The 24,177-nt window shown below is 39.5% G+C and overlaps 2 protein-coding genes across 3 annotated transcripts in view; one reads left to right on the top strand and one right to left on the bottom strand.

Annotated features, from left to right (window-relative positions):
- bltp3a (bridge-like lipid transfer protein family member 3A) overlaps positions 1–24,177 on the top strand; it is a 31,162-nt gene that overhangs the window by 1,786 nt on the left and 5,199 nt on the right. The window contains exons 1-17 of one of the 2 annotated variants that reach the window (XM_071476831.1): positions 9,027–10,077; positions 13,043–13,205; positions 15,609–15,647; positions 15,895–15,986; positions 16,104–16,293; positions 16,661–16,801; positions 16,928–17,098; positions 17,604–17,784; positions 17,981–18,067; positions 18,968–19,138; positions 19,501–19,646; positions 20,898–21,039; positions 21,358–21,551; positions 21,638–22,836; positions 22,973–23,157; positions 23,244–23,383; positions 23,580–23,730. In XM_071476831.1, coding sequence (XP_071332932.1) covers positions 10,034–10,077; positions 13,043–13,205; positions 15,609–15,647; positions 15,895–15,986; positions 16,104–16,293; positions 16,661–16,801; positions 16,928–17,098; positions 17,604–17,784; positions 17,981–18,067; positions 18,968–19,138; positions 19,501–19,646; positions 20,898–21,039; positions 21,358–21,551; positions 21,638–22,836; positions 22,973–23,157; positions 23,244–23,383; positions 23,580–23,730 — 3,436 coding nt within the window. In that variant the 5' untranslated portion in view covers positions 9,027–10,033. Of the gene's footprint in view, positions 1–9,026; positions 10,078–13,042; positions 13,206–15,608; positions 15,648–15,894; positions 15,987–16,103; positions 16,294–16,660; positions 16,802–16,927; positions 17,099–17,603; positions 17,785–17,980; positions 18,068–18,967; positions 19,139–19,500; positions 19,647–20,897; positions 21,040–21,357; positions 21,552–21,637; positions 22,837–22,972; positions 23,158–23,243; positions 23,384–23,579; positions 23,731–24,177 lie in introns of those variants that run through there. The other variant, XM_071476832.1, reaches the window with a different exon arrangement.
- LOC139620875 (protein ILRUN-like) lies at positions 1,196–8,526 on the bottom strand. The gene is made up of 5 exons (XM_071476861.1): positions 8,257–8,526; positions 6,264–6,418; positions 5,925–6,122; positions 4,312–4,640; positions 1,196–3,367 (listed from the first exon to the last, which is right to left on the bottom strand). Exons 1-5 carry the CDS (start codon positions 8,412–8,414, stop codon positions 3,332–3,334), a joined length of 876 nt encoding a protein of 291 aa, XP_071332962.1. The 5' UTR covers positions 8,415–8,526; the 3' UTR covers positions 1,196–3,331.

Here is a 24,177-nt window from a genome sequence, read left to right as displayed (position 1 = left end):
GCAAGAATGTGTAAATGTTTGCTTAAACTAAACAGCAATGTTTGTGCGGTTGTGTTGAAATATTCCAAAGAGCTACTGCCTGTGTATCCACCCACATATATTGTCTTCAAAGGCCTTCTTGGAAATATAGAATTACAGCTTTAAAATTGAAGTTGCTCACAATTTTGTTGCTCTTAACTTGGTGGAGAAAGTTAAAAATGAGCCCCAGAGTCATGCTGCTGCCTTTAACACAGCTCCATCAACTTATTTACCTTTTCAGTCACTTGGACCTTTGCAGTGAGTCATTCATCTGCTAATCTCGCACTTACTGTATTTCCTTTGTACATTGTTGTGACACATTTACATGTTACACTCAACCTGAGCAAATGACAAGTGAGTGTTGCTCCCTCAGGCAGTGTGATTTGGTTTCGCAGACTGCTGCTGGTCAGAGCCGTTGACAGACCCTGGAAAATGGGGGGGCTCCTTAGAGACGAGCTGCATGCAGCATTTGACCAGTAGACCTCCAGGCTAATATGCAATCTGACACCACCTTAAAGTGCAAAAAAGGAGAAAAACCACATCACACGAGTTTGCTGTTCATCCTCTGGCCATGGTCGGTCTATTCAAGCTTTAGGTTCTATCTAAGGTTAATTTTCCTTACATGAACTGTCAACGTTCTTAATGAAGTTTTTAAATACAGTAAACTGCAAGTGCAGGAAGTATATGTCAGCTGAGCGACTGAGTTAACACAAAGCACATTGATGTGGTCTACAAAATAATGTATTTAATTATGCAGTGGTGTCTTGTTATACACTTTTCATGTTAAATAGTTCTTTATCCTTAAATGTATGTATGACAATGTATGAAATGTATGATTTGCTTAGACTGATTAAGCTAGTTGACAGTTTCAGAGTAGTACACAAGAACATTTGGCAAAACTAGTACGATAGGTTCATATCCAGTTAAAAAGCATTAACATTGCTTTCAAATGAAAAGAGATTTAGGAATAACAAAACTTTTAATGACTAAAAGCAGAATGCATGGGATGTCCTAGGAAGAGAAATCTTATTATAACTGACTATATAGAAAGGCGAAAAAGAGATAAAAATATAAAGGCTGGCATTAAAATATGTATAAAATTATGACTTGAGATTTATTCACATTTTAGTTCTACAAACTATGAGCTAAAGCTGCTGAACAAACATGAGAGTCAAGATTTCAGTTTTAAGTGATAATTTAATCATACAAACATTCATCAAACATACGTACAGGAAAAAAGCTTTCATCTCTTCATCTGTTTGCACTTCCTAACTCTCAAAAATGTGCTGTTGTAGGAGTCTAATGCCAACTGATTCATTCTGCAATCTGGCCAGAAGAAACTTTAGGGAGACATTACACTAAGAACAAAATGCACTGGGCACTTGATGAATTGACATTGACAGTAGGAAGAGCCATTTATCATTAACATTTTGCACAGGAAATACACACCATTTTGTCAAACAGCAACAAGCCCAGAGATTCTCGCAACATGTTGTAGCATCCGCTGGTGTTGTCATGTTGTTCAGCTCAGTGACCCCGGGGCTTACAGTTAGCTCCTCAATAAAAAGGGGTGTTTATCTGACAAGTAGGTCTAACACACTGGCTTTGGATGACAGATAAAATCACAGAGTTGATAAACCCTTCAGGACTTAACTGTACTTGAGGAGGAGCTAAGTTCACACAGACATTACCACAGAGGTCACATTACTGCCTAGATCAGCCTGTTAGTGCAAGTAAATAATGCAGTGATAATTCCTAAGGAAAACATGATACTGCCATTTGTTTTTAATTTTACTGGTGTGGTTAACTTTGCATCCGAAATGATGAAACAGGATAAAAATTTTCAACGCGTCTACAAAGCTCATCTGAGATCAATGGAAACATTAGTGGACTTGAATGTGGAATATCCCAAGCAAAATTTCAACAACAGACGGGAAAATGCACAATATAATCACACGAACAAAACTGCCAGTTCAATGCAAAATTACAACGTAGAACCTTTGGGTAAATTAATGTTTCCAAAACCTTTATCCTCTACTACATTCATCAGATACATTCGACTTAATGTGACAAGAGCAAGACAGCTTTAAAATGAAAATTGAGAGCATGGCCACAAAAAATATTTATTCATTTATTATTTGAAGTTATGTCTTTACCACTGTTCTCAGCTTAGATTCAATGTCTTATGGCATAATGTACATTAGTTCTGTTACTTAGTTTTATTTTAATTCAGAACAATGTCTGGAGAACTCTCTAATATTCGTTATTACCAATAATGGATATTCTGCTTATATTCTTCTAATATGTCATGGATGAGAAGAACCTGTCACTGTCTCACTGGACTCCTTCAGCTTTCATGTCAAATCAGATTCAATTTCATAAAAGTTTGGCTTCCATTTACGGTGAGTAACTACAAAAATGTCATGTTTGACTACAGAAGACATTATGAAATTGTTGGCTCTAAATTCTAGCTCTATAAAAAAATATTCCTGTAAAATAATGTGGACTAAGCCTTAGAAATCATACCATACTGTAAATAAGATTTGTTATTTTAATTCTTCTTGTTAGAGTGGATACTGACCCCCACCACTGGAAGAAAATTGCATTGCATCTAAAATTGCAGCTACAATGATAGCATAGAAATTATTTCCCATAATGCACAAGCCATGCTGAAAAACAATGGTAAGAACTGACTGACTGACTTTAAATAAATCTTAGATATATTTATGGAGGAAGTCACTGTTCCCCTTCTCGAAAAGGTGGATGCCAAATGATTAAGATGAAACGTAAATTGTGATATTCAAAAGTTAGTTTCAAGGACCCATATTATTAGATTTAGTTTAAGGAAACCGGTTCAGAAACCGAATCAATATATTTAGAGTCCCAGCAGAAACTGGAGAATCAGTTGGCAAAATAAATGGCTTTTCCTCCAAGGTCTCTCTTTCAGGTTGTGCAATGCACACACATATACACAAAATTTCACAAATATACACTCCTGTCATCATTGTTTCATTTGCACTCTGACAACTAAAAAAAAAAAAAAATCTGAAAAAAATTATCACTCAAAAGACTCATAGCACTCATTTTTAACTTAGCATTCACACGTGCATACAGTGGGTGTGGGATGTTAGATGAGCTGCACGTCAGGAGCGTTGGCCTCTGGCTTCTCAAAGTGTAGCTGGACTTTGCATAAAGTGTTTTTGAATCTCCACACTTTCCACCAGCTACTGATAAAGCCTCTTCTTTCTCTTATTGGTGTGACAAACTCCAGAGGTACGGTCTAGTGCTGCTTCACTGTGACAAGTCCCATGATTTAAGAGTGGCCAAAAGGATAGGACTCCTGTATACCCTGTAAGGAAGATGCAAGATGTTAAGGACACTGACTAAATAAGACAAAAACAGTAGTAAGTGTACACTTTCAGTGTCTCAGGTCTGTACATACTGTAGGTATAATACAAAATGTTGACTGTGCGTATAACTATATAATATATATGACATATATAACTATATATGTCTGTCAACTGTAACTATATAGTTGACAGACTATTATTTCTTATTATTTCTTATTTTAAAAAAGAGAAAGAGACCAACCCCCCTCTCCCCTGTTTTTTTTGTATTTGTATGTAAAAATATTATATACAACTTTATGATTTTGACAGACAGAAAAATGTTGTTTTTAAGCTAAAATACCACACTTTCCCTTGTGTATGTGACAGAACACATGATTATTTTTAGATTGTACACCATTGGCTATTTTTACACCTTCTATTGACCATGCAATTTATAGAGAAAAAGGGGTAGATTAATGAATGATGAAAATTTATTAATCTACCCCTATCTGTCTATCTAAATAGTTGCAGCACTAGTTGTAAAATAAAATTAAAAAAATTATATATCATCTTGGACCTTTACACCAGATGACAAAACCTATACACATAAGGATTTATACCATATCATACTGAGTGATTAGTTAGCATTGCTGGCTTACTATAAACCTGCAGTTTCATAACAAAAGTTGACCAACAACTGTGAGGCATTTACCCTTTAGCATCTTCAGGCACCCAAGGTATATTCACACATCTTGGAATTACCTCAGAATGCTAACTTACATGCTATATCAAAGCTGGTATCAATTACATTTGTGTATTTTAGGATGCAGTCGGTCTACTGGTCCACTGCTGTGAGTTATTTTGTCATTTTAATTTAAGGAAATGTATAAGAAAGTAGAGACAGAATATATCCCCAACCCTGATTTGCCTGTATGGAGAATACCCTTTCTTTATGATGTCTTACCTGGTTATAAGAGACTACTGATAGATTGCTTTGTAGACTGTTTGCTACTATATCCACAGAGTTGTGTGAAAGTCCATTCTGATCTTGCTGTAGCTGGTTAGGGTTTCCCTGCCAATGTTCCTCTGCGACCCTATGACCACTGCCATCATGGAGGCTGTTGTTGTTGCTGCTGTTGGGGCACTTGCTTTTCTCTGGTGAGGCAAAGGGATTGTAGTCTCCTTCCAGGCTACGGTGAGGCTGGGTGTTGAACTCAGCTTGGAAAGAGGAAAGCTGCTGTGTGACGCCAAGGAGGCCTCCAACCTCCACACTCAGAATCACCCAAATTACATCTGTCAAGAGAAACAAACAGTGTGTTACAATACACGAAGCTACTGACATTGTACTACACAAAGACAAAGAGCACATGGACCAAAAACTATAAATCATAAAATTTCAATGAAACACCATTTAGATCCACTGCTGTGAGTTATTTTGTCATTTTAATTTAAGGAAATTTATAAGAAAGTAGAGAAAGAATATATCCCCAACCCTGATTTGCTTGTATGGAGAATACCCTTTCTTTATGATGTCTTTATGAAGCTGGACCAGGACATCATGGAAGATTGCTAGAGCTCCAGGTCTGTAGTTCTTTTCTCCCTTTTAAAGCCACTCACACACTGATGGTGTTAGGTGAGGAATTATCACTATGAACACCTAAATGAAATATTAAGGCCAAGTATAATTTATTCCTCAGCTGCTTAATTTGTAAGTGGCCAAGGCTGGAGGGACTTCCTGTTGCAATCCATGATACACGTTGAATTTTCAGGACAATAAATCAGTAAAATTAATGGCTCTTAATTTAATTTGTGTGCGCTAATAGAATGGCCAATCATTTTTTAAGAGTTTTCACTGTAGTAAATGCACACAAAATTATATGGCACTCCATCTTCAGTAATGACGGTTACCTACTGCTGCTAACTACAGTACTTGGCAGTATATATTTGCAAGTCAGTAGCAAAATAAAAAGAGGGCTACAATAAGCCTGCCAGCTCCATACTTAATATGACAAATTTTAATGTTGCTCTCCCTGGGTAATTTTAGTGTTATTTTACACGATCAGCGGCATTCTGGTGCTTATACAGACCATGTATACGCCACAACACAAGCTCAACTTTGGCTCGCTCGCTCTCTAATAAAGCACAAATATTTTTGATAATTAGATTTTAAAAAACCTACCTCTACATATAAGCATTTACAAACATGATCTCAGCACTGCTTTTAGGAAACATGCAAAAGCATTATAGTCTGTTTCTTAGTTTTAGAATTGCAACTACTGATTATTAGACTGCTAACAATTTTTCTATAAAAAAGGCAAAGGTGACATCTTCTAATAGTTTGATTAGTGGCCAAAGTCCAAAATTAAATATTGAGTTCACAGTGATGTAAAACAGAGAAAAGCAGCAAATCCTCACATTTTAGAAGCTGGAATCAGAGAATGTTTTCAATTGTCAAAATATTTGCTCATTATTTTTCTGATTAACTGACTAATCATTTCAGTCTGTTCTTCAACATTCATTATTCATTGAAAAGCAACAATTCACATTTGTCGTAGGTTTGAAGGTTGCTGTCCTCACCTCCATAGAAAAGTCCTGTAGCTGTGCACATTCTCCACTGACCCTGATACATGCCAGGAGACACAGGGCTCTGCATCTGTACACTGACATCAGCCATTTCCTGGGGGTCTAGAGAGCGCACCATCACCATGTTTACATGTCCAAACTGATCTCCTCCAACATACTTAAGGCAAACCCCAGGAGGCCACGACTCTGCACCTGCAGACACACAGACAACTATGTTGAATTTGGCATGACACGTGAGTGCAAATATTTTACAATTACAAGGTCTAGAATCAGCTCAGTATTACATCATAATGATAATTCTTGTTATTATTACTATTAATCCAGGAAACCTACCTGTGTTCTGTATCCTCCAGGTCTTTGTAAAAGGTGTGTCAGGTGGAACTGATTCACCCTCACCAATTGTCACATCCTTCACAAAGGACATGCATGGTGCACTGATGTTGGGACTCTCAAAGTCATAGTAGGCTCCAATGGCTGCCTGTAAATTCCTGGGACAACAGAAGGCAGAAATCCAGGCGATCAGTACATATATTAACTTCAGTATAACTGGAGATGTATATACACAGTTATGAAAGAGCTTAGGCCATATATGGGATCTATAGAGGGCCAAAGTCCCCTTTCCTGGCTTTGTACCACATGTGTGGACATTGATTTCAACTTTTCAGTCAAGAATAAAAAACAACCCATATTTTAGTAACATTTAATAATAACATTTCTAGCTTTGCATTTGAATATTATTTTCATTATTAATTAATCTGATGATTGATTTGTCAATTAATCAATTAACTCTTTGGTCCTGTCACAATTTTCTTATGCCAACACTGATGTCTTCAGCTTGTTTTTTCCAATAAACACTCTAAAATCCAAATTCTATTAACAATCATATGAGACAAGCCCAATCAATTAATTGTTTCAGTCCTAAAAATATACTACCATGGAAACTATAGTTATTGAAAAAAAAAAAAAAAAATTCTACTAATAACGACCTAGAAGTAAATCTGGATCCCTGAGAAAAAAAAGAATATGATTCTTCCAGTTACAGTGATATTATTTGTAATTTTAATAATATTTGTACTAACATATTTTATATAATATTAATGGCAGCATGTTTTGACATTTTAGTGACAGGTTCAAATGCATATATTGTGGGCAACAACTGAGATATCTGCAGACCCAGAGACACTCAGACTGGGTGCTTTGACGTGCTGATCATCCATAAACCAGTAGTTTTTATTTTTAGAAAGCCCGTTGCAGAGGAGCTATTACACGACATCACATGATTCTACCACAGCCTGCACTGCCCATAGACACTTGCCTGTTATCTTGAACAGACCTCCATTGGCATGCTTAACACGCAAGTGCGCAAAAAATGTCTTTTTTCTTTTTGGGGAAGATTTCAGAATGACCTTTCTGTCCCTAATGTTTTCGTGAACACACAAGGACAAGCACTGCTTATTGTTTAACTTTTTAATTATGTCACCGGAAACCACATTTTAAAACACGAAAGGGGGCTATGCAACTGCAGTTTGCGAAGTATTCACAGAACGCAAAAAATGCACATTAATGTATTTTCTCCAGGCACAGAAACGTAGAGATTCACCAGACCTGCACAACCACTGTGTGAGTTTTGAAGTAGACTCTGCAAGCGTTATTTGTTAGGATGTTACGTAATAAACCGTGGCGAGTGTGGTTGTGATCAAGGAGCGATAGACGTAACGTTTGATCATTTTGTCTGTCGATAACGAAAGTAACAGAGGTCAATTACGATCCTCTCATTGATAAACGATATAGGTAGTTCTAAGACTGTGAAAAAACACTGATAAACTATTAATTATCGGTTCATTTCAGTGACGTAATAACTTGGTTACTAGCTTGATGTAAAAGTGGTGACCGGCTAGCTAACGTACAACTCGTGTCAGCAGGCTGAACAACCACGAAAAACATTCACATAAAAATACTAAAATGTATTTTTATTCAAATACGCAGCTGCTCAGATACGAACGTATGGGCTAGCTGGCTATTTCTCTTTTAAACCCCGCTAAGCTACCTGCCACTAAACCCCTCAGTGGAAATCAAAAGTCGGAGACACACTGACTCAGCTAGTTACGTTACTACAACGTCGTTAGCTGTCACCGTCTCCATGTTTACATACCTAACGTAAATCACTGTCATTAAGAGGTATAACACCCCCTATCGTTTTCTTTTTCCGTTTTCTTAACGATTTGTCTTTGTACAGTAAGAACTGTTGTGTAGACAGCTAGCCAGTGGACGGTATCTATTATCTAACATTAACTACATAGCAGGCCAGACGAGTCCTCGAACTCACCAGTTGGTCATGTCCAGAAAGAAGGCGCATCCGGCGGGGTTTAGCTGAAACCCAAGCAGCCTCTGAAATTCCGATATTAGAATATCTTTGTCTGTTGTACCCATGCAGCTGAATTTCTGCATGAGCTCCTGGTCTAGGTCCAGGTCCATGCCCTCCATCGCGGCTTCGCCCGGACAGAGACGGGGGGCTTCGTTCCTAATTTAGTCCGAGGCCTCGACTTGTCATAACAAACTCAACAACAGGGCCGAGTGCGCATGTCACATGATTGCATCTTGTGCCTACCTTTGAGCCACAGGCTTGACGGGTAAAACAAACAACTGTTTTTATAGGCTACTAGTATATGACACTAAACTAATTCAAATACCACCAAATCATTAGGAAATGTTTTATAAAATATTGTGAAAATTACCTTGTATGCTTGTATACAGTTATGTGTTTGGAAATGACGTGTTTTATTAATTTTTGGAGTGAAAATATTCCATGAACTAACAAGCTGAAGCTTTTGGAATGGCCCTCAGGATCCCATTACTTAAACATCACTGAAAATCTCTGTGTAGATCTTAAACATGTTGTGCATGCAAGCCAGCCTAAAAATATCACAGAAGTTGGAGTGATCTGCAAAGAGTGGGTGAACATTCCTAAACTAGGAATGAAAAGGTACAAAACATTTGCAAGCTGCCATATGAGTCGAAGCCAGGATTGCTAACCACAGACTTAGTACTGTGCCCAAACGTTTGTACTTGCCACAATTACTGTTTAATTTTTCTCTGTTTTATAAGTTGATGAAATATAAGGTAGCAGTGGATGTATTTACTTCTTTTCACTCAAAAAAATCAACAAAACAACAAAATTTGATATTTTCTCAGGAGTGCGTAAACTTTTGTGCACCGCTGTCTCTATCCTGTGCCCAGAGCAAATTTCATGTGGTTTCAGTTGCAATGTTGTATTGTACATAGGAGAATAAGCAATAGAAATACTTCTGCTTGAGGTAGGCGTTCTACTTACATGGACAGATGAACCTGTTTGTGGGCCCGGGGCCAAAACTTTGTGTTACCTCCAAGTTCCCATCATGCATTGTGCCCTTGGGCCCAGGTTTTCTGTATACTCAGGTTTCCATCCAAATGTTTCTAGAAACTAAGCTAAAGAAAACAGAGGTGGTTCATCGAGATACGCAGCCGGTGGATCTGATTCTGGAGCTGCACGGGAGATAATGAAGCTGAACACACTTGAGTGTAACAGGAACATCATGGATCAGTAACACCTGTGCTTTCCCTTCTATGACAAGTCAAAATGTCTGCTGTGAAAAGTTTCCTTGGACATTAAAACTGAATTAATTCTATATCATATTTAAAGACCATGACCATAGAGACTTCCTGACTGAAACAACATTTCTAACACAATGTGCACTTCACAGCAGGCTGACTGGAGCACAGCCTTTGAGTGTCATTTTATTTTTAACTGTACTATACTGGTGTGATTCTCCATAGTCCCGCCCACCTGCTTCCCCCTGAATGTCCAGCAGATGGCAGCATTGCGTTTTCCTGCTGGAGGGGTGTCTGTCTGTCTGTGAGTATGTGTGTGAAAGAGAGAGGGGGGGGGGGTTCAGCTGCTGTCCGGCGTTTGGCGATGTAGCAGCTAGACTGTGCTCTGCCAGCAGCGGCTAACAAGATGCACACAGCTAGTGCTATGTGCAGTTTGGAGGTACCTGCCAGCTAGTATTTTAGTTTATTTAAGAGGGAGAGCCGCTGTCACCGCTAAGACACCAACGCAAGCAGAAATGGCCGGAATTATTAAAAAGCAAATTCTGAAACATTTGTCAAGGTAAGTGTCATCTTTGGCTTTGTGTTAGCCAGTTAGCCCAGCTGGATGGTGGTGTTCACGTTACTGAATATAACACAGCAAACGTTAATCCGCGAATATTTTCCATTTACATGTAGATACATCGATTTACACAGAGCTCACCATCGAGCGTAACGCCACATGTTGGTACGGCTCAATGAGAATAACATTTTGACGGGGACAGTGAACGCAGCAAACCACCTCAATCTGGACGAGACAGATAATGTTAACTTCATTAGTTTTCCCAGTGTATGTATTTGTGTTCCTAATGGCTTTGGTTTTAGTCTACATGTTCTGAAAACGGGCCTAATACCCCTCGTCACTGTTGAAAAAGCTCTGCTTTGGTGTAAGGCCCTAAATACTACAGGTACTTTACATTTGGCATGTGTCTGAAGTGGCATTCTTTCTCCCATCTTGCCATTTCTATCTATTCCTCTATTCATCCAGCTAGTGCCGGGTTAACCTCCCTGAGGCAAAAAATTGTTGGTGGACCCCTGATGTCCCCCACTTTACATAGCGCTTTCATTTCCTCAGGCACCCAGAAACCAGCCAGCCTTGGTGATTACTTGACAAATCTATTAGGCCTGGGACAGAAAATTAATTTGGATAGCCATGGTGATAATCGTTTGAGTCTTAATTTTCTGCAAAAATGTAAAATAAATAAATAAATGAAATAAAAAATGTTAATCAAGCTCCAGCTTGTCCAGTGTGAATGTTTACCCAGTTTTCTCTGATAGTAAACTCAACATCTTTGGGTTTTTGACTGCTGCTCAGACAAATAAGCCATTTTGAATGTTAACTTGGGTTTCAAGGATTAATGATAAGACCCTTTCCACTATTTTCAATACATTTTATATACTGTAAATGAATTGATTATTAGAGCAAATAACTGTCATACCTCAGATAATGAAGGTAATAATTGGTTGCAGGCTTACGATACTTATATGATGAATCTATCTATCTGTCTATCATAACATAATCACTGTCTTGACCTCAGTACAGAACTCAGTATTTTAGTATTTACATATTTATGTCTCGAAAACGGTTTGGCCTACTGTACATGAATGAATGTTGTCAGCTAAGAGGTTTGCTGTCATACCAGTCATACCAAATATTGCATTGTAGTCACCCTCAGCATCTCCGGCAGATCTGGCGGCTGCTTTGTGTCTTACTTCCTCCATATGTAATGCTGGTGCTGTTCTGTGATGCACACTCCTCTTTTCTTTTTTTAGATTTTATGGAGACAGAATGTGTTGTGTTTTCTGTCGCTCTCAGTTTGGCACAGCTGACAGTGAAGAAATTAATTTGGGTGAGAGAGCAATGTTGAAATGTGTTTAAAAGCTCTCTCTTTCCCCAGCTAGATGGAGTAAAGGCTTAAGTTCATCATGCGCCTGGACAATAGGTGTAAATCTATTTGACTCACTGTTGTTCTCCTTGTCTCTCTTGCCTTTGTCACTGAATAATTAAAACAATCATTTGCACCAGATAGGACACAGTGGACACAAACTTGGAAGCTAGACATGCAAGCACGTTAATGTTGTGGGTCTAATAATACATCCGTGGGTTGTGCGTCAGAGCTTGTTCTTTGATAGGAAATGAGCTTCATGGTCCTATCATGTCTTTGGTTTTCTTTTCAGCTGTAAATCAATTACATTCTCCGCTGTGTTTGATATTTCCTTATTAGTGGGATTCTCGGTGTAGCAGTATTTTTAATAATAATAGTATGGTCATTTTAACACAGGCAGGAAGATGACAAGATCATATCACCCTTTTTAACCAGTCAATACCTTGTAGTACGCTTCTGTTAATGGCAAGAATTTATGTACAAGTCTACGGCATGTTTTGCTGTACACATACAGATGCAGCCTAGAACTAAAACTCCTGAGGGATTGATGGGTTTAAATTGATCATTTCCAGGCTGATCCCTTTGTGTTGAGAGCAGTTTTGGTATTGCTCTGTTGTAAAACTACCTAGTTGTGCTTTTGCCCATATTTGTACAATGACTTCTTTCTTGCCTTTGATAAGCTCTGGAATTTCTGTATTTTTTTAAACCGTGCTAATCTCAGCAATTAGCCTACATTGCTAGTTTTGCAAAAAAAGAACCATTATAGTCTTTGCTCTATTGTAGGTTTTAATAACTTCTTTATATTCTTATCTCCCAATCCAATAGGCAATTGCTCAAAAAATACAAAAGTCGTAAAGCTATATGTGTTTTCAGTCATGTCAACTTGCTCTATACCTCAGGCTTGACTCATTAAGGACACTCAAAGACTGTGAGTTAATATGAAATGTTAATTTTAGGTAAACAATGCCTCAGGTTTTGTCAACAGCGGCAGTAAAGCCTAAATTTTGTTGCTCAACAAAAAAGGGAAACTTACATTTTGACTGGCTTATCAGGTTTCTCAGGTAAAACATGGTATTAGGCTTAACAGTGTTAAAGGTTTTAACAAATTGGCCTACAGTACATTCACATGTCTTGAAACTGTGAGCCACACTGTGGCCTTCTTGTATGGCACTTAATCTGTGGCTCTTTCATCAGTGTCTCTTGGTTGATGCCTGAAATGTCACAGGAATTTGTCAGAACAGTGTTCAGTCATGTGGTGTATGTGAAATTAAAACACATAACAAATCAATTAGCTCTGATTGCTGTTTACCCTGTGTATGGTCATAGCCTAGTCCTGACTTTTGGAGCTTGCTACATTAGCAGACTTTACCTAGATGGGGAGTACAGCTGTGGCTGCTACAGTTTCTCACGATGACTCATTCAGTCGCGCTACCTCAAACACATCTTAGCCAAGCTGCACAGTTCATTTTTGGCTTCCACATCATCAGTGACGTATGCTGGTGTTTCCCTGATAAAGGTTATATGAAACTCCTCCAGATTTAGACTGTGTGTTTTCATATGAAAACTGTTTATTTTAACATTTTATCTGGTTCCTCTCCTCAGGTTCACCAAGAATCTGTCCCCAGATAAGATCAATCTGAGCACGCTGAAGGGGGAGGGGCAGCTGTCCAACCTTGAGCTTGATGAAGAGGTTCTGCAGAACATGCTTGACCTGCCCACCTGGCTGGCTGTCACTCGGGTGTACTGCAACAAAGCTGCCATCAGGGTATGTAATTAACCAGTCAAACCTGATTGTGTAGCCGCTCTGACAAGTGAGGTTCTCTCCCTTTTCTGAGAAGACTACTGAAACACAAAGCTGGTACACAAATGCTACATTAATTATTTTTGTTATTTGCTCATTGTTCATTTTCAAACTAAACAAAGGTTTTCATTTTCATTAATGCCAAAGAGCATACTTTTGAAATTCAGAGTTTGCACAGAGTCGTAGAGGATTTGATCAGTGGCAGTACAACAGAGATTAGCTTTGCTAGAGGCACTGCTGAGGACGTTTTGATCCTTCAGACCAGAACCGGTTGTTGATAATAGAAAGGCAAGCCGTGATTCAGAGGGACACAAAAGGCCAGAGGCTATTGTGATCCTGAGATATACTGGCTGTTGTACGTTGAGCTGTTAGTGTTAGGTTGGATGACTGGTGTTCCCAAATAATTTCAACAACACTACGTGTACAAGACAGTTTGTTTAAAATCACAATTCAGTAATAATATTCATATTATTAGTAAAGTATATTCTACATGTGTATATAAATATTTTAACCCCTTTAACCTTTTTTTCCTGTACTTTCCTTTAAGGTAGCTTTAGAGTAGGAAACAAACATTCTTTCAACATTGTCAGACAATATTACATATAAATTATGCATGTATATACTGTATGTATTATGCCTGCAGCTGTACAGTGTGATGCTTTTTCTGTCTAAATATCCAAATCCAAGACACAACTTTTTACACCTTCACCAGTAATATTTTGCGTGGTGTCCTTCTTTTAACTTCATCTTCAGATCACTGCTGACTCTTAGTAAAAAAATCTCCTTTTCACCCGTTTGTGGTATTTTGTCATTTTTTCTCCCTATCTTTCTCTCCAAGAAGCCACAATTTGAAAATAAAAGATAGAAGTGTTTCTATAAAAAAAACCCTATTGTTGTTATGCTCCCAGATAGTGGCTATAATAAAATTATGTTTTGGAGGTTTCAATCCCTTTTTGGGTTCACCACTGTACTGAAATTGTGATCTTCTTGATTAGTTTTAAGCCACACTAGTAGCTTTATGGATGGCAGTGCCAGTCTGACGGTGGGTCGGTCAGTCCACCACTTGGGTCTAGATTGATTAAGCTCAACAACTATTTGATGGATTGCCATGAATTTATGTGCAAACATTAATGGAACCAAGAGCACAAATCCATCCAGTTTTATGCTCTAGTCCCACCAGCAGGTCAACATCTGACTTTGTCCATTACTTTGGTTTTAAGAAAAACTAATAACATTAGCATCAGCCTCAGCTGTGCAATGTGTTAAGCACTAATTAGCAAATGTTAGCAAGCTACCATGCTAAACTAAGATGAATGTGAGTGCCAGAATATTAGCGCTGTCATTGTGAGCATGCTAGCTCAAAAGCACATCTGTGTCTAAGTACAGATTAACAAAGCTGCTAGGTTGGCTGCAGACGTGTAGCCATGTTGCTAATCTTGGCCAATCTTAGGGCATGTTCAGAGATTTACAGTCACAGCATCAGTTTTCATTGCTATACAAATAATACACAATTCCACCTGCAGCCAACAATGATCACAGAGAGCTGGTTGCTTTCACCGCTGCTTCAAGACATGCACAGCTCAATGGCTTTAGACTGTCTGAATAAATGCTAATAAAATGGTCATTTCTGCTAAAGTTTCAGTTTAGATGAGTGTTTCATAAAACTGATGCAGCCACATTCCTTTTAACTTAAGAAAATCACTCTGATCAAAGCATTCCTTCTGAAAACTTAAAAACAATCCATCCATCCATTATCTATACTGCTTTTCCATACAGGGTCACGGCGGGGAGGGGGGCTGACACGAAATGAGGGCAGGGTACACCATGGCCTTAATTTGGTTAAGAAAATGCATTTTATAGGCTGGCTTTTTTGGGATCCTTTGTTGTGACTTAAGTCTTGTTTTCTTCTTGTCATAATAGTTAACCCTGTTAGTTCACAAACATAATGGTAATTCTTAATTTTCTTATATCCTATTTTTGCTCCTTTGTCCTCCATTGTGTAATCATAAATTCATACATACTTTTTTCTCATTTCCTCTTTTTTTAATGTTTTCATCTGGTGCATAATAATAATAATAATAATAATAATAACAATAATAATCATTACCATCATCATGAACATCATAATCATTATGTTCATGATAATGATGTAATGATAATTATTAGCAGTGTTAGCTATTTGTTGAGCAGCAAAGGCAGTATGACTCCAGATAAAACAACATGGCAGTTATTGTTGTGGCCCTTGTGTCATGTTGTGGGAGTTTGATGCTCACTGTGCCCTTGCACCCAGTGAATGTTAAACAGCTCAGAATGCTTTGGCAACTGCTTGTGACTGACTCTGTTGACCTAGCTGTCCTTTCCTTGCAGATACAATGGACAAAGTTGAAAACAAGCCCCATCTGCCTGGTAAGAATGATGTTGCCTCTGTCCTCCTTCAGAGTTCTTACACATCTGTTTATTATTAAACTTCCCCCTCGTCTTTTTATACAGAACTAACCTCACTTTGGAATGACTAGCAGTCCCCTGTTTTGTTATTTTACCATTTTGTTGTACTGCTCCATAGGTTGTGTTCTTTGTGCTGTTATCATCAGTAAATATTGGGCTACCTCTCTATTTATCCTTGCTCAATGGCACGGTTTCCTCTTTTGTGCAGTTCTTGGATAAAGTAGAGGTAGAGATGAGGACATGTGAAGAGCCACGTCCACCCAATGGCCCCTCTCCTATAGCTATTACAGCAGGCCAGAGGTAAGCCTGCATAAATTAGATTAAGCTGACATATCAGAAGATGAATACTGTACTGCATCACACATCATGTACATGCTGAACAGTGCCCTCACTCACGTTTGCATTGCCTGTGTACAGCGAATATGGCTTTGCTGAGAAAGTGGTGGAGGGCATGTCTGTGAGGATTAACTCCATTACCATCAAGGTGCAGGCTCAAGCCTTCCACGCCTCCTTTGAGCTCTGGCAGCTACAAGGCAACAGCCTCAACCCCAAATGGCAGCGCAGTGACCTCCGCTACACCCGCGTCACCGACCCAAAGAGAGGAGAGGTACAGTGCAGCACACTTTTACTCCCCTCCTCACCCAGCTTTAACACTGCTCTGTCTGAAAGTTGTATGTTACGCCCAGCTAAATACAATATTCTACCACAGAAACAGTGCATGCTCATTAAGCTTGCAGTAAATCGTTTAATCAAGCCAATTGTTTTGGTCCATATTAGCTGCAGGGACTATATCAACATGAACAAGCTTTCAGATGGGAATGAGATCTTGTAATCCACTTAAAAGGAAGTGCATCTGGTGCTCTTTTACACCACACCACAACCAATCATTACACGTGTCAGAAATTTTTTTGTCTCATAGTGTTTTTGTGTTTGATCACAGTTAAATGGTTTCATATGTTTCTTGTTTCAATCAGGTTTTGACATTCAAAGAAATTAACTGGCAGAGTCTACGAATCGAGGCAGATGCCATTGAGAGTGACGATCAGGACCTCGGAAGCACCCCATTACGTCTCATCACTAACCAAGGACGAATTCGCATTGCTCTAAAACGCAGAGTAGGACTGTGTTTCTACCTTTCCTTTACTATTCTGTCATGGAATTGGTTAAAGACCACAAATGTTAGCTCATCTAAATTACAAATGATTTGTCCCAAGTCTTTAATTCTTCATTGTTCTATCTAGATAAAGGACTGCAATGTGTTGGCATCCAAGCTGCTTTTCATTCTGGACGACCTGCTGTGGGTGCTGACGGACTCTCAACTCAAAGCTATCATCCATTATGCCAAATCTCTCAGTGAGGCCATGGAGAAGTCTGCCCAGCAGAGGAAGAACATGACTGCTGAATCCCTGCAGGTCCTGCCTCCTTCCTGCTCATTGATGTTTTGGTGAAAAAAATCTGTGCAAAGGAAAACAATAATATACGTTGCAATGTTTAAAATACAGACTTCAGATGTGTAATGGAATTTATAGGCTATGTTCAACTTTAAAACATCTAAGCTTACTTCATCAGAAGTCATGTCTCTTAAGAATTGTTGCATCTGCATACATTTTAATTAATTTGATATTTGATAATGAAAATACAATAGGTCTTTTTCACCACAAACTTATGTTATGTTACCATGAATAAATCATGCTTAGTGTATCCACTGATGAAAAGTCCTGTCACAGTGATGCGAAGACTCAGGAGTTTTTAACTCAAAATTAGTTGGCACAACACTGTTAATGGATGTGTTTTATGTACATTACAGGTTGAGCTTGTTCTTGTTCCCTTTTGAAATTATTGTTGCAAATTTATTTTTCTTAATTTTGTCAAATCATCTTGGAAATTTTGAAACGGTTTCCTTGTTCTGTTGTTCAGACTGCTCCTCCATCTCCTGGCCTCCACAGCCTGTGGACAGAGCCCCCACCTGCTCCTTCTGGCACCCCTAGCAACATGAGTCAGTACTTTGATCTCTTTGACGTCAAGGAGTCTTCTTACCACACCTTCATATCCCGCTTGGACCTACATGTATGCAATGATAGTTCTTCAATGGATGAAGGTATGTTGGGAATAATTCTCCATATGGCAAAAGTAATTAACATGTAATGTTATTCTCTTGTAACTCAATTGTATTTATGCTGCACAAAGCCAAGATTCTGTGCGCAAAGTAATACTAACTAACATACAATGCTAAATATTTGAAGAATCATTTCTGTGAAGGTGGTTTTGAACAGCTGTAATGTGATGTTACATAGATGAGCCTCCCCCTCCGGACTTGCAGGGTGCGATGCAGCTGACCTTCAGAAAGCTAGGTTTTGACTACTATCCCATCCACAGACCTGGTGAGTATGATGACTGGTCCTTTCTGTGACCATGAATGAACTGCAGTTTACCCTGAGGCTTTGCACTGCTCCGACTGAAACCACAGCATTCAGTCCGAGCTAGCTGTTAGGAGGATTACTGTTCAAGCAGACTAATGGCTTGGGAGAGCGTGCCCAGTGCCATTATTCTTTGTGGAATTCCTGAAGTGTAGAAAGTAGAACAGCAGGGTCACCACTGAAGCCCATTATGGTCAATTAAACCAATTTAGAGAAAAAAAGCTTTTATTTTGCTATTCTGTTTGACGTTTAAAGTGAATATGAAAAGAGAAAAATATATTAATACAGTACAAGTTAGTCATATACTGTATCGTATGGTATAGTAGTAGCAGTAGTATGTCAGTACTTACATGTATTTCCACTTTTTAGCCATGATATCAACAACTATCTTATAGATTTTTATGAAATATTGTACAGATATTCATGGTGACTTCTCCACTAGGGCCACCTTGAGGTTAATATTTGTGGCCTTGAGTGAAATGTGTGAAAAGCTGTACCTTTGTTTGTCATTAGCTGCTGAAACTAATCACATTCCCATCAGACTCAGATCTACTTATGATAGTTTTAGTGCACTTAAAGTATGTATTTAGACTTTTTAACTTTGCAGTTTTAATCTTGTGATTTGATTTTAACTTGATTTTAGTCATAGGTTCTGCACTGTGTTTTCCTCAGAGGAAATCTTTTTGCTATGCTGAATGTTTTTTTTTTTTTTTTAATGAACATTTTTGGTGGGATTAATTACGATTTCATTTAATTTATTTACTTTTCTTATCTTTTATGTCATTTTTTAAAACAAAAACAAAATTTGTTTTTAAATAAATTAGTCTAAATTAATAGCTACCTTTTGATACTTTTCAAATACAGCTGATGGATGTCGACACTGGGAGCGCCACAGTGGAGCCATGGAAGCTCAGGCCCAGTGGGCTGGGAAGCTGCTGCAGGAGTACCATAGGAGAGTAGAGGCCTCTGGGTTCCCAGGGCCACACACTGAGGTGCCCCAGCCAACAAAGGACTCTCCTGCAAAGACAGCTCAAGGTGAGAATTCAGAATTAACATTAAGATTTTGTCTTTTACTAGAAAATCTGTTTTGTTCTTCATTGCTGAACAGAAAAAATTATACTGCTGCAATGTATCGTGAAAGTTAATCCTGACATAAGAATTAATAATACATATGATGCTGTAAACAATAGAACTGAGAAGTGGTACACAGTTGTTAAAATAAGGCAACGACCCCATTCATCATACAAATCAACATATGGTTAATCTTAAGAAACACTAACATTTTTATGATAGACATTAATCTTAATCTGTAAAAACAGTGTTTTGTTCTTGCTCCTCTCAAAGCAAGCTATTTTAGTTTGTCACTAAGTGTTTACTCTCCCATGTACACGCTTTAGATGGACAATCTAGTCCCAAATCGACCCCCTCTGACAAAGAGCAGGCAGCCAGCAGGAACTCTTTGGCAGCTCCTAAAGGGTCATCACTGAAGAGGCTGCGATCTAGCTGTGTGGTGGTCAGGATGGATGACGTGGACATTCACCAGGCAAGCCTTTATCATCAGCTGATTTGATTTGCCTGCTCTAACAGAAGCTTTACTCTCCAATAAGTGGAGGGAGCAGCCAGACAGTATCTGTGGCAAGGCTTAAAATCCAAACATTTTAGCAGTGACACGATGAGTAGGTGTGGCCTTATTTATACAGTGTACAGTTTATCACTGTAGTTAGTCACAGATTGAAAAAGCAGAAAAAAATTACAACCACTCCAGTATATTGAATCTTAAAGAAAAGGCACATGATATAAAATGATATTCATACATGGCAGCATAGATAGCATGATTAGTTGATTTAAGGTTCCTTTTCTGAGACAATAGTGTATCTTAACATGCTTTTAACACTAAATATACTGCAGATAGATGATTCTTCATTCAAAGATGTGGAAATCATGTCTTAGTCACAAAGTTACTGACCTTAGGCAAGATGGAGCCTCAAATTGGAGAAGAAATTATAATTTTTAAGAAGAAATGTAAATAGCTTGCTTCTTCTCAAAGGCTTAGCTCCATGGTTGGTTAACCAGCTTACATCAGTGTCATGTGCTGCAGTTGGCTCATCACTTGCAGTTAGCTCAAACTGGAAAAAGGTTTTTCACATAATCAGCCTTGGAGGCATCTGCCTGACAGGCCTCACAGGGGGAACTATTCAGATCAGCCCCCTGACATGTTTGATCTGATGGCTGATTTGACCTATTGGTGCAATGACTTGTAAATGTTTGGTATCAATTTGTCCCAGTGACAAAAGGCACAGCCGCTTTCAGTAGGAAACAAATTATTCCTGATGTTTTAAGATAAATTACTACTGTATTACTGTACCTCAGTGGGAATAGAATAAACCCAAATGTCACTTCACTTGGCTGCTCTGGTTCCTTTCATCTCAGACTGAGAAACCTCCTGCCTCAAAGTACTAGTAATCAGGCTGGTTCTGCATTTTCACTTTGGAAATTTCACTTTTCATCACAAAAGAATGTTTCCAGCCTTATTTTAAGTTTAAGATGTTTGTAGTTCCTCATTTGATAGACCAAAAGACACCCCAGGGATTATGACAGGAAATAGTTTATGTTCAGACTCAGATGGTTTAGTTCTGTTTTCTACAACATACTTCTACTTTTGTTGAGTAACTCCTTCTTCCTCAATTGAGTTATTGTGTCTTTAATGAAGCAGATAAATAAAGAATGAAATCCCATATTTAGTGATGTTTTCACCACTGTTTATAACTTCTGCACTTCCCTGCACAACATTCAGGTGTCTACAAGGGGCCGTCAGAATAAGAAGACCCAGTCTTTATTGTCCTGTAATCGTAAAGCTCTGCGTTTGCCCGACAGCGTACCAGCAGTTCATCTGCAGTTTACTGAATACTACTTTCCTGACAACCCCAGTCTATCAGGTATCATACAACTGTTTGTAATCCTTTTATTAAATGCCATGTTGTAAGAATAATGTATGTCAGTTTTACCTGCATATTGTGCTCTAAAATTTATTTTTGAATTATTTTCATTACAGCCTTTTATATGAAGTGTCTTAATACCTTGTTACTTTTACATGACAGAAGCCCAACTTACTGGCCGCCTCCAAAGTGATTTTTTTAAAGATATTTTTTAGGCATTTGTGCCTTTATTTCATGGGACAGTAGAGACAGTTGGTTGCTTGTTAATATTGAGATTGTTTGTGTCATAGTTAATCCTGCCTTCTCTCCTTTTTCCAGTGCCCACCTCAAACCTGTACGCCCAGTTAAACAGCCTGCAGCTGTGTGTGGATCCAGCCAGTGTGCTGTGGATCAATCTTTTTTCCAGGGGTTTACTGCACACTCTTGACCAAGTCAAAGCTTTCTACCATCTGCAAGACAGTAGCAAGGCTGAAGAGCACATAGACATCCGCATGGATGCAGCTCAGCTTAAGGTGAATGCACAGCTGTTTGTACAGAGTATGTTAGTGGTTTATTTTTTTTAAATCTTAAGTATTTGTGTTTGTGTTCCATTCTGCAGCTGATAATTCCCCTGGATTCCTCCATATTGGACCATCCAGAGCGTCCACAGTCCCTGTCTGTTACTGTACCCCAGATGGTTCTCAGCAACACCCGCCACTGCCCCCATGGCTCCAGAGCTGACCTCAACACTATCTATGAAAAGTTTGCCAGCTGCTCTTTCTTCCAGCCTACACCACCCTGCCCTTACCCCAGAGACCTGAGTGCCTTCCACCCCACTCCCTCCACCTTCCTCCATCACGCTCAAGAGACAGAGCCCCAGCCTTTAGACAGAAAGCAGTTACGATCCCAGGATGTCTGGTCTCTCAGTCTGTCCCGTGTAACCCTAGGTTTTGATGGAGCTCGGCGATTCCCCAAAGGCAGGACCCAGCCTTTTGTTGAGCCCTTTGCCATGTCTGTGTGGGCGTGTCAGCCTGCTGCCTTCAAAAGTGGCTCGTCGTCTTCCTCCTCCAGTCCCAGCAGTGCTCACCAGGCTTCTCTTGCTTCTGTCCACTTCCTGGCTCACACCATCACTCCAGTAAAATTGTGGCTCAACCACTACCAGTATGTAGCACTGCTGAGAATGAAGGACGCCATGGCTCGGTTGGGGGCAGAGTTGGGCCGTGATCTGCGAGATGTTAAACAGGCTCATGGCCAGAAGACAAAACCCACTACTGTTTGTGTTGCCCTTCTGGTGGACTCGGCAGAGCTTGGTCTCCTGTTGCCACCAGTCTCCTCAGAGCCAGAGGAAGAGGTCCCCCACACCCCAGAGACAGACAGCCCCAGCATAACAGACTCTGACATCTCCCCGACTCATCACTCAGCAGACGGGGTCCTGGAGGACAGTGGGTTGGAAAACGGCATCTCCTCCATCAATACAGCTGCTAATGCGTTTGATCAGGATGAACAAGATGGGGGGGTGGAGGAGGCGTGTGAGGCTGTGGAGGAGGGGCCAGATGGGGATGGTTTGACCACACAGGAGGACACTGTCCTCTCACCTCCCCTCTCACCTGGACACTCCCCCGCCCTCTCCCGAGAGCCGTCCACCTTTAGCCTGGAGGGAGAGCTGTCAAGCGCCATTAACGTCACCAAGGATGTGACCAAAGATGCCATCAGTGCCTCACTGGACTTGACCAAAGGGGCGTTTTCAATAACAAAAGATGCGTTTAGCATCCTGAGTCGCGGCTCAGGGATGAGCAAATTGTTCAGTCCACAGGCAAAGTAAGTGGTGGTGCTCTCCTGCTGGGCTGTTGGCATCATCATATTGTTAGTGTCTGGAACCCATGCTGTTCACCACATGCTTTTACTGGCCAGCCCTTAACAACTCTGTGTATGTTTTATGTGTGTGTGTTCACAGGGAACAGGTCCAGCGCTCCGAAGAGCCCTCCCCCTCGTTGGCTGCCAGCCTGCGCCACCACTCCATGAAGCAATCGCCTTCCCAGCATTCCTTTGATAGTGCTATCCTGGAAGGGAGCCTACCTGATGAAAATCTATCTGTGGATAGTGATGTCAGCGACAATTTTGTTGTTCTCATGGACTCAGGTACTTAAAATACTTCCAAAGTTTCCAAAGCAAGTTCTCTGAATTACACAGGCGACATCTACTGTAAGTTTGTCTCATGTTTCCAGAGTCAGGTATGGAGTCCATGCGTCCCAACAACACGCCTGCAGGCAGCCGGGGCAGCCCAGCCCCAGGGACAGAGGGAGGTTCATCTGCTGACCTCAGCAGCTCCCTGTCCCAAAGTACAGAGGATGTGTCTCAGGAGATGGTGGGTTACTGCACTAATGTAACAGATTTTGTGGCTAGATTGAATTTCTCAGTGGAGTTATGTGCCTGAACAAACTAATAACTGAAAGAACAATTAAAATCTTGTCATCAATCATTTTAATAATTACATTTAAACCTTCTTTTCAAATCTGAACCTGCACTGGTTTTTATGTGACTTCCCTGTGCTGTCTTTACAGTCTTCAGTGTTGTTACTGATCATGAGTGGAACGGCCTGTACCATGGAAGTAAAGGGAGAAGACCAAGTTGTGGCTGTGGAAGCCCAAAATCTGAGCCCTGTGCAGATGGGTAATGTGAGGGTGTCTGACTTGCTGGCTGGTCTCATACAAGGTAAACTGGATTATCACAGACACACTGAAAATTTCTGACAAACTCTTGAAAAATTATAATCTGCCTGTTTAACTAGTCATATACAGCACACAGTATTTTATAGTTGGTTTATCAACAAGTTGCTTATCATATTCTTGAAAAGCCTAAGAATTTAAATTAGTATTTGGGATAGGCTTAAGAAAAAGGGCAAAAGAAATGTAAATCAATCCTTGTCTATGGGCTGCTGCAGCATCTTGAAGTTTAATTAAAAAACCCCTCCAGATTTATTGTAATACATATAAAAATGCTCTGCTTGGAAAAATAGATTGCATCTAATATGTTTTTTAATCAAACATTAAATTCCATAATTAAAAATTCTTAGAATTAAATTTACTCCTTCTTCCTCATTGAAATATTTTTCATCTTAAAAACTTAAATGCTAAATGCAAGATGTCTCCGACTTAAATG

The sequence above is a fragment of the Trachinotus anak genome, unplaced genomic scaffold (genome assembly GCF_046630095.1).
Source record: "Trachinotus anak isolate AG129_WGS33_773 ecotype Australia unplaced genomic scaffold, CSIRO_AGI_Tana_v1 ptg000004l, whole genome shotgun sequence".
Lineage (NCBI taxonomy): Eukaryota > Metazoa > Chordata > Actinopteri > Carangiformes > Carangidae > Trachinotus > Trachinotus anak.
The sequence above is the reverse complement of the archived record's forward strand: the minus strand, read 5'-3'. Positions and strand labels throughout refer to the sequence as shown.

What these genes read in the sequence shown, in the direction of transcription:
- LOC139620875 (XM_071476861.1), bottom strand. Translation starts at nt 8,414, where the DNA reads ATGGAGGGCATGGACCTGGACCTAGACCAGGAGCTCATGCAGAAATTC. An exon ending in TACAGGACTTTTCTATGGAG is followed by an intron (nt 4,641 to 5,924) that starts GTGAGGACAGCA and finishes TTCTCTTGACAG; the next exon opens with ATGTAATTTGGGTGATTCTG. An exon ending in CAGTAGTCTCTTATAACCAG is followed by an intron (nt 3,368 to 4,311) that starts GTAAGACATCAT and finishes TCTTCCTTACAG; the next exon opens with GGTATACAGGAGTCCTATCC.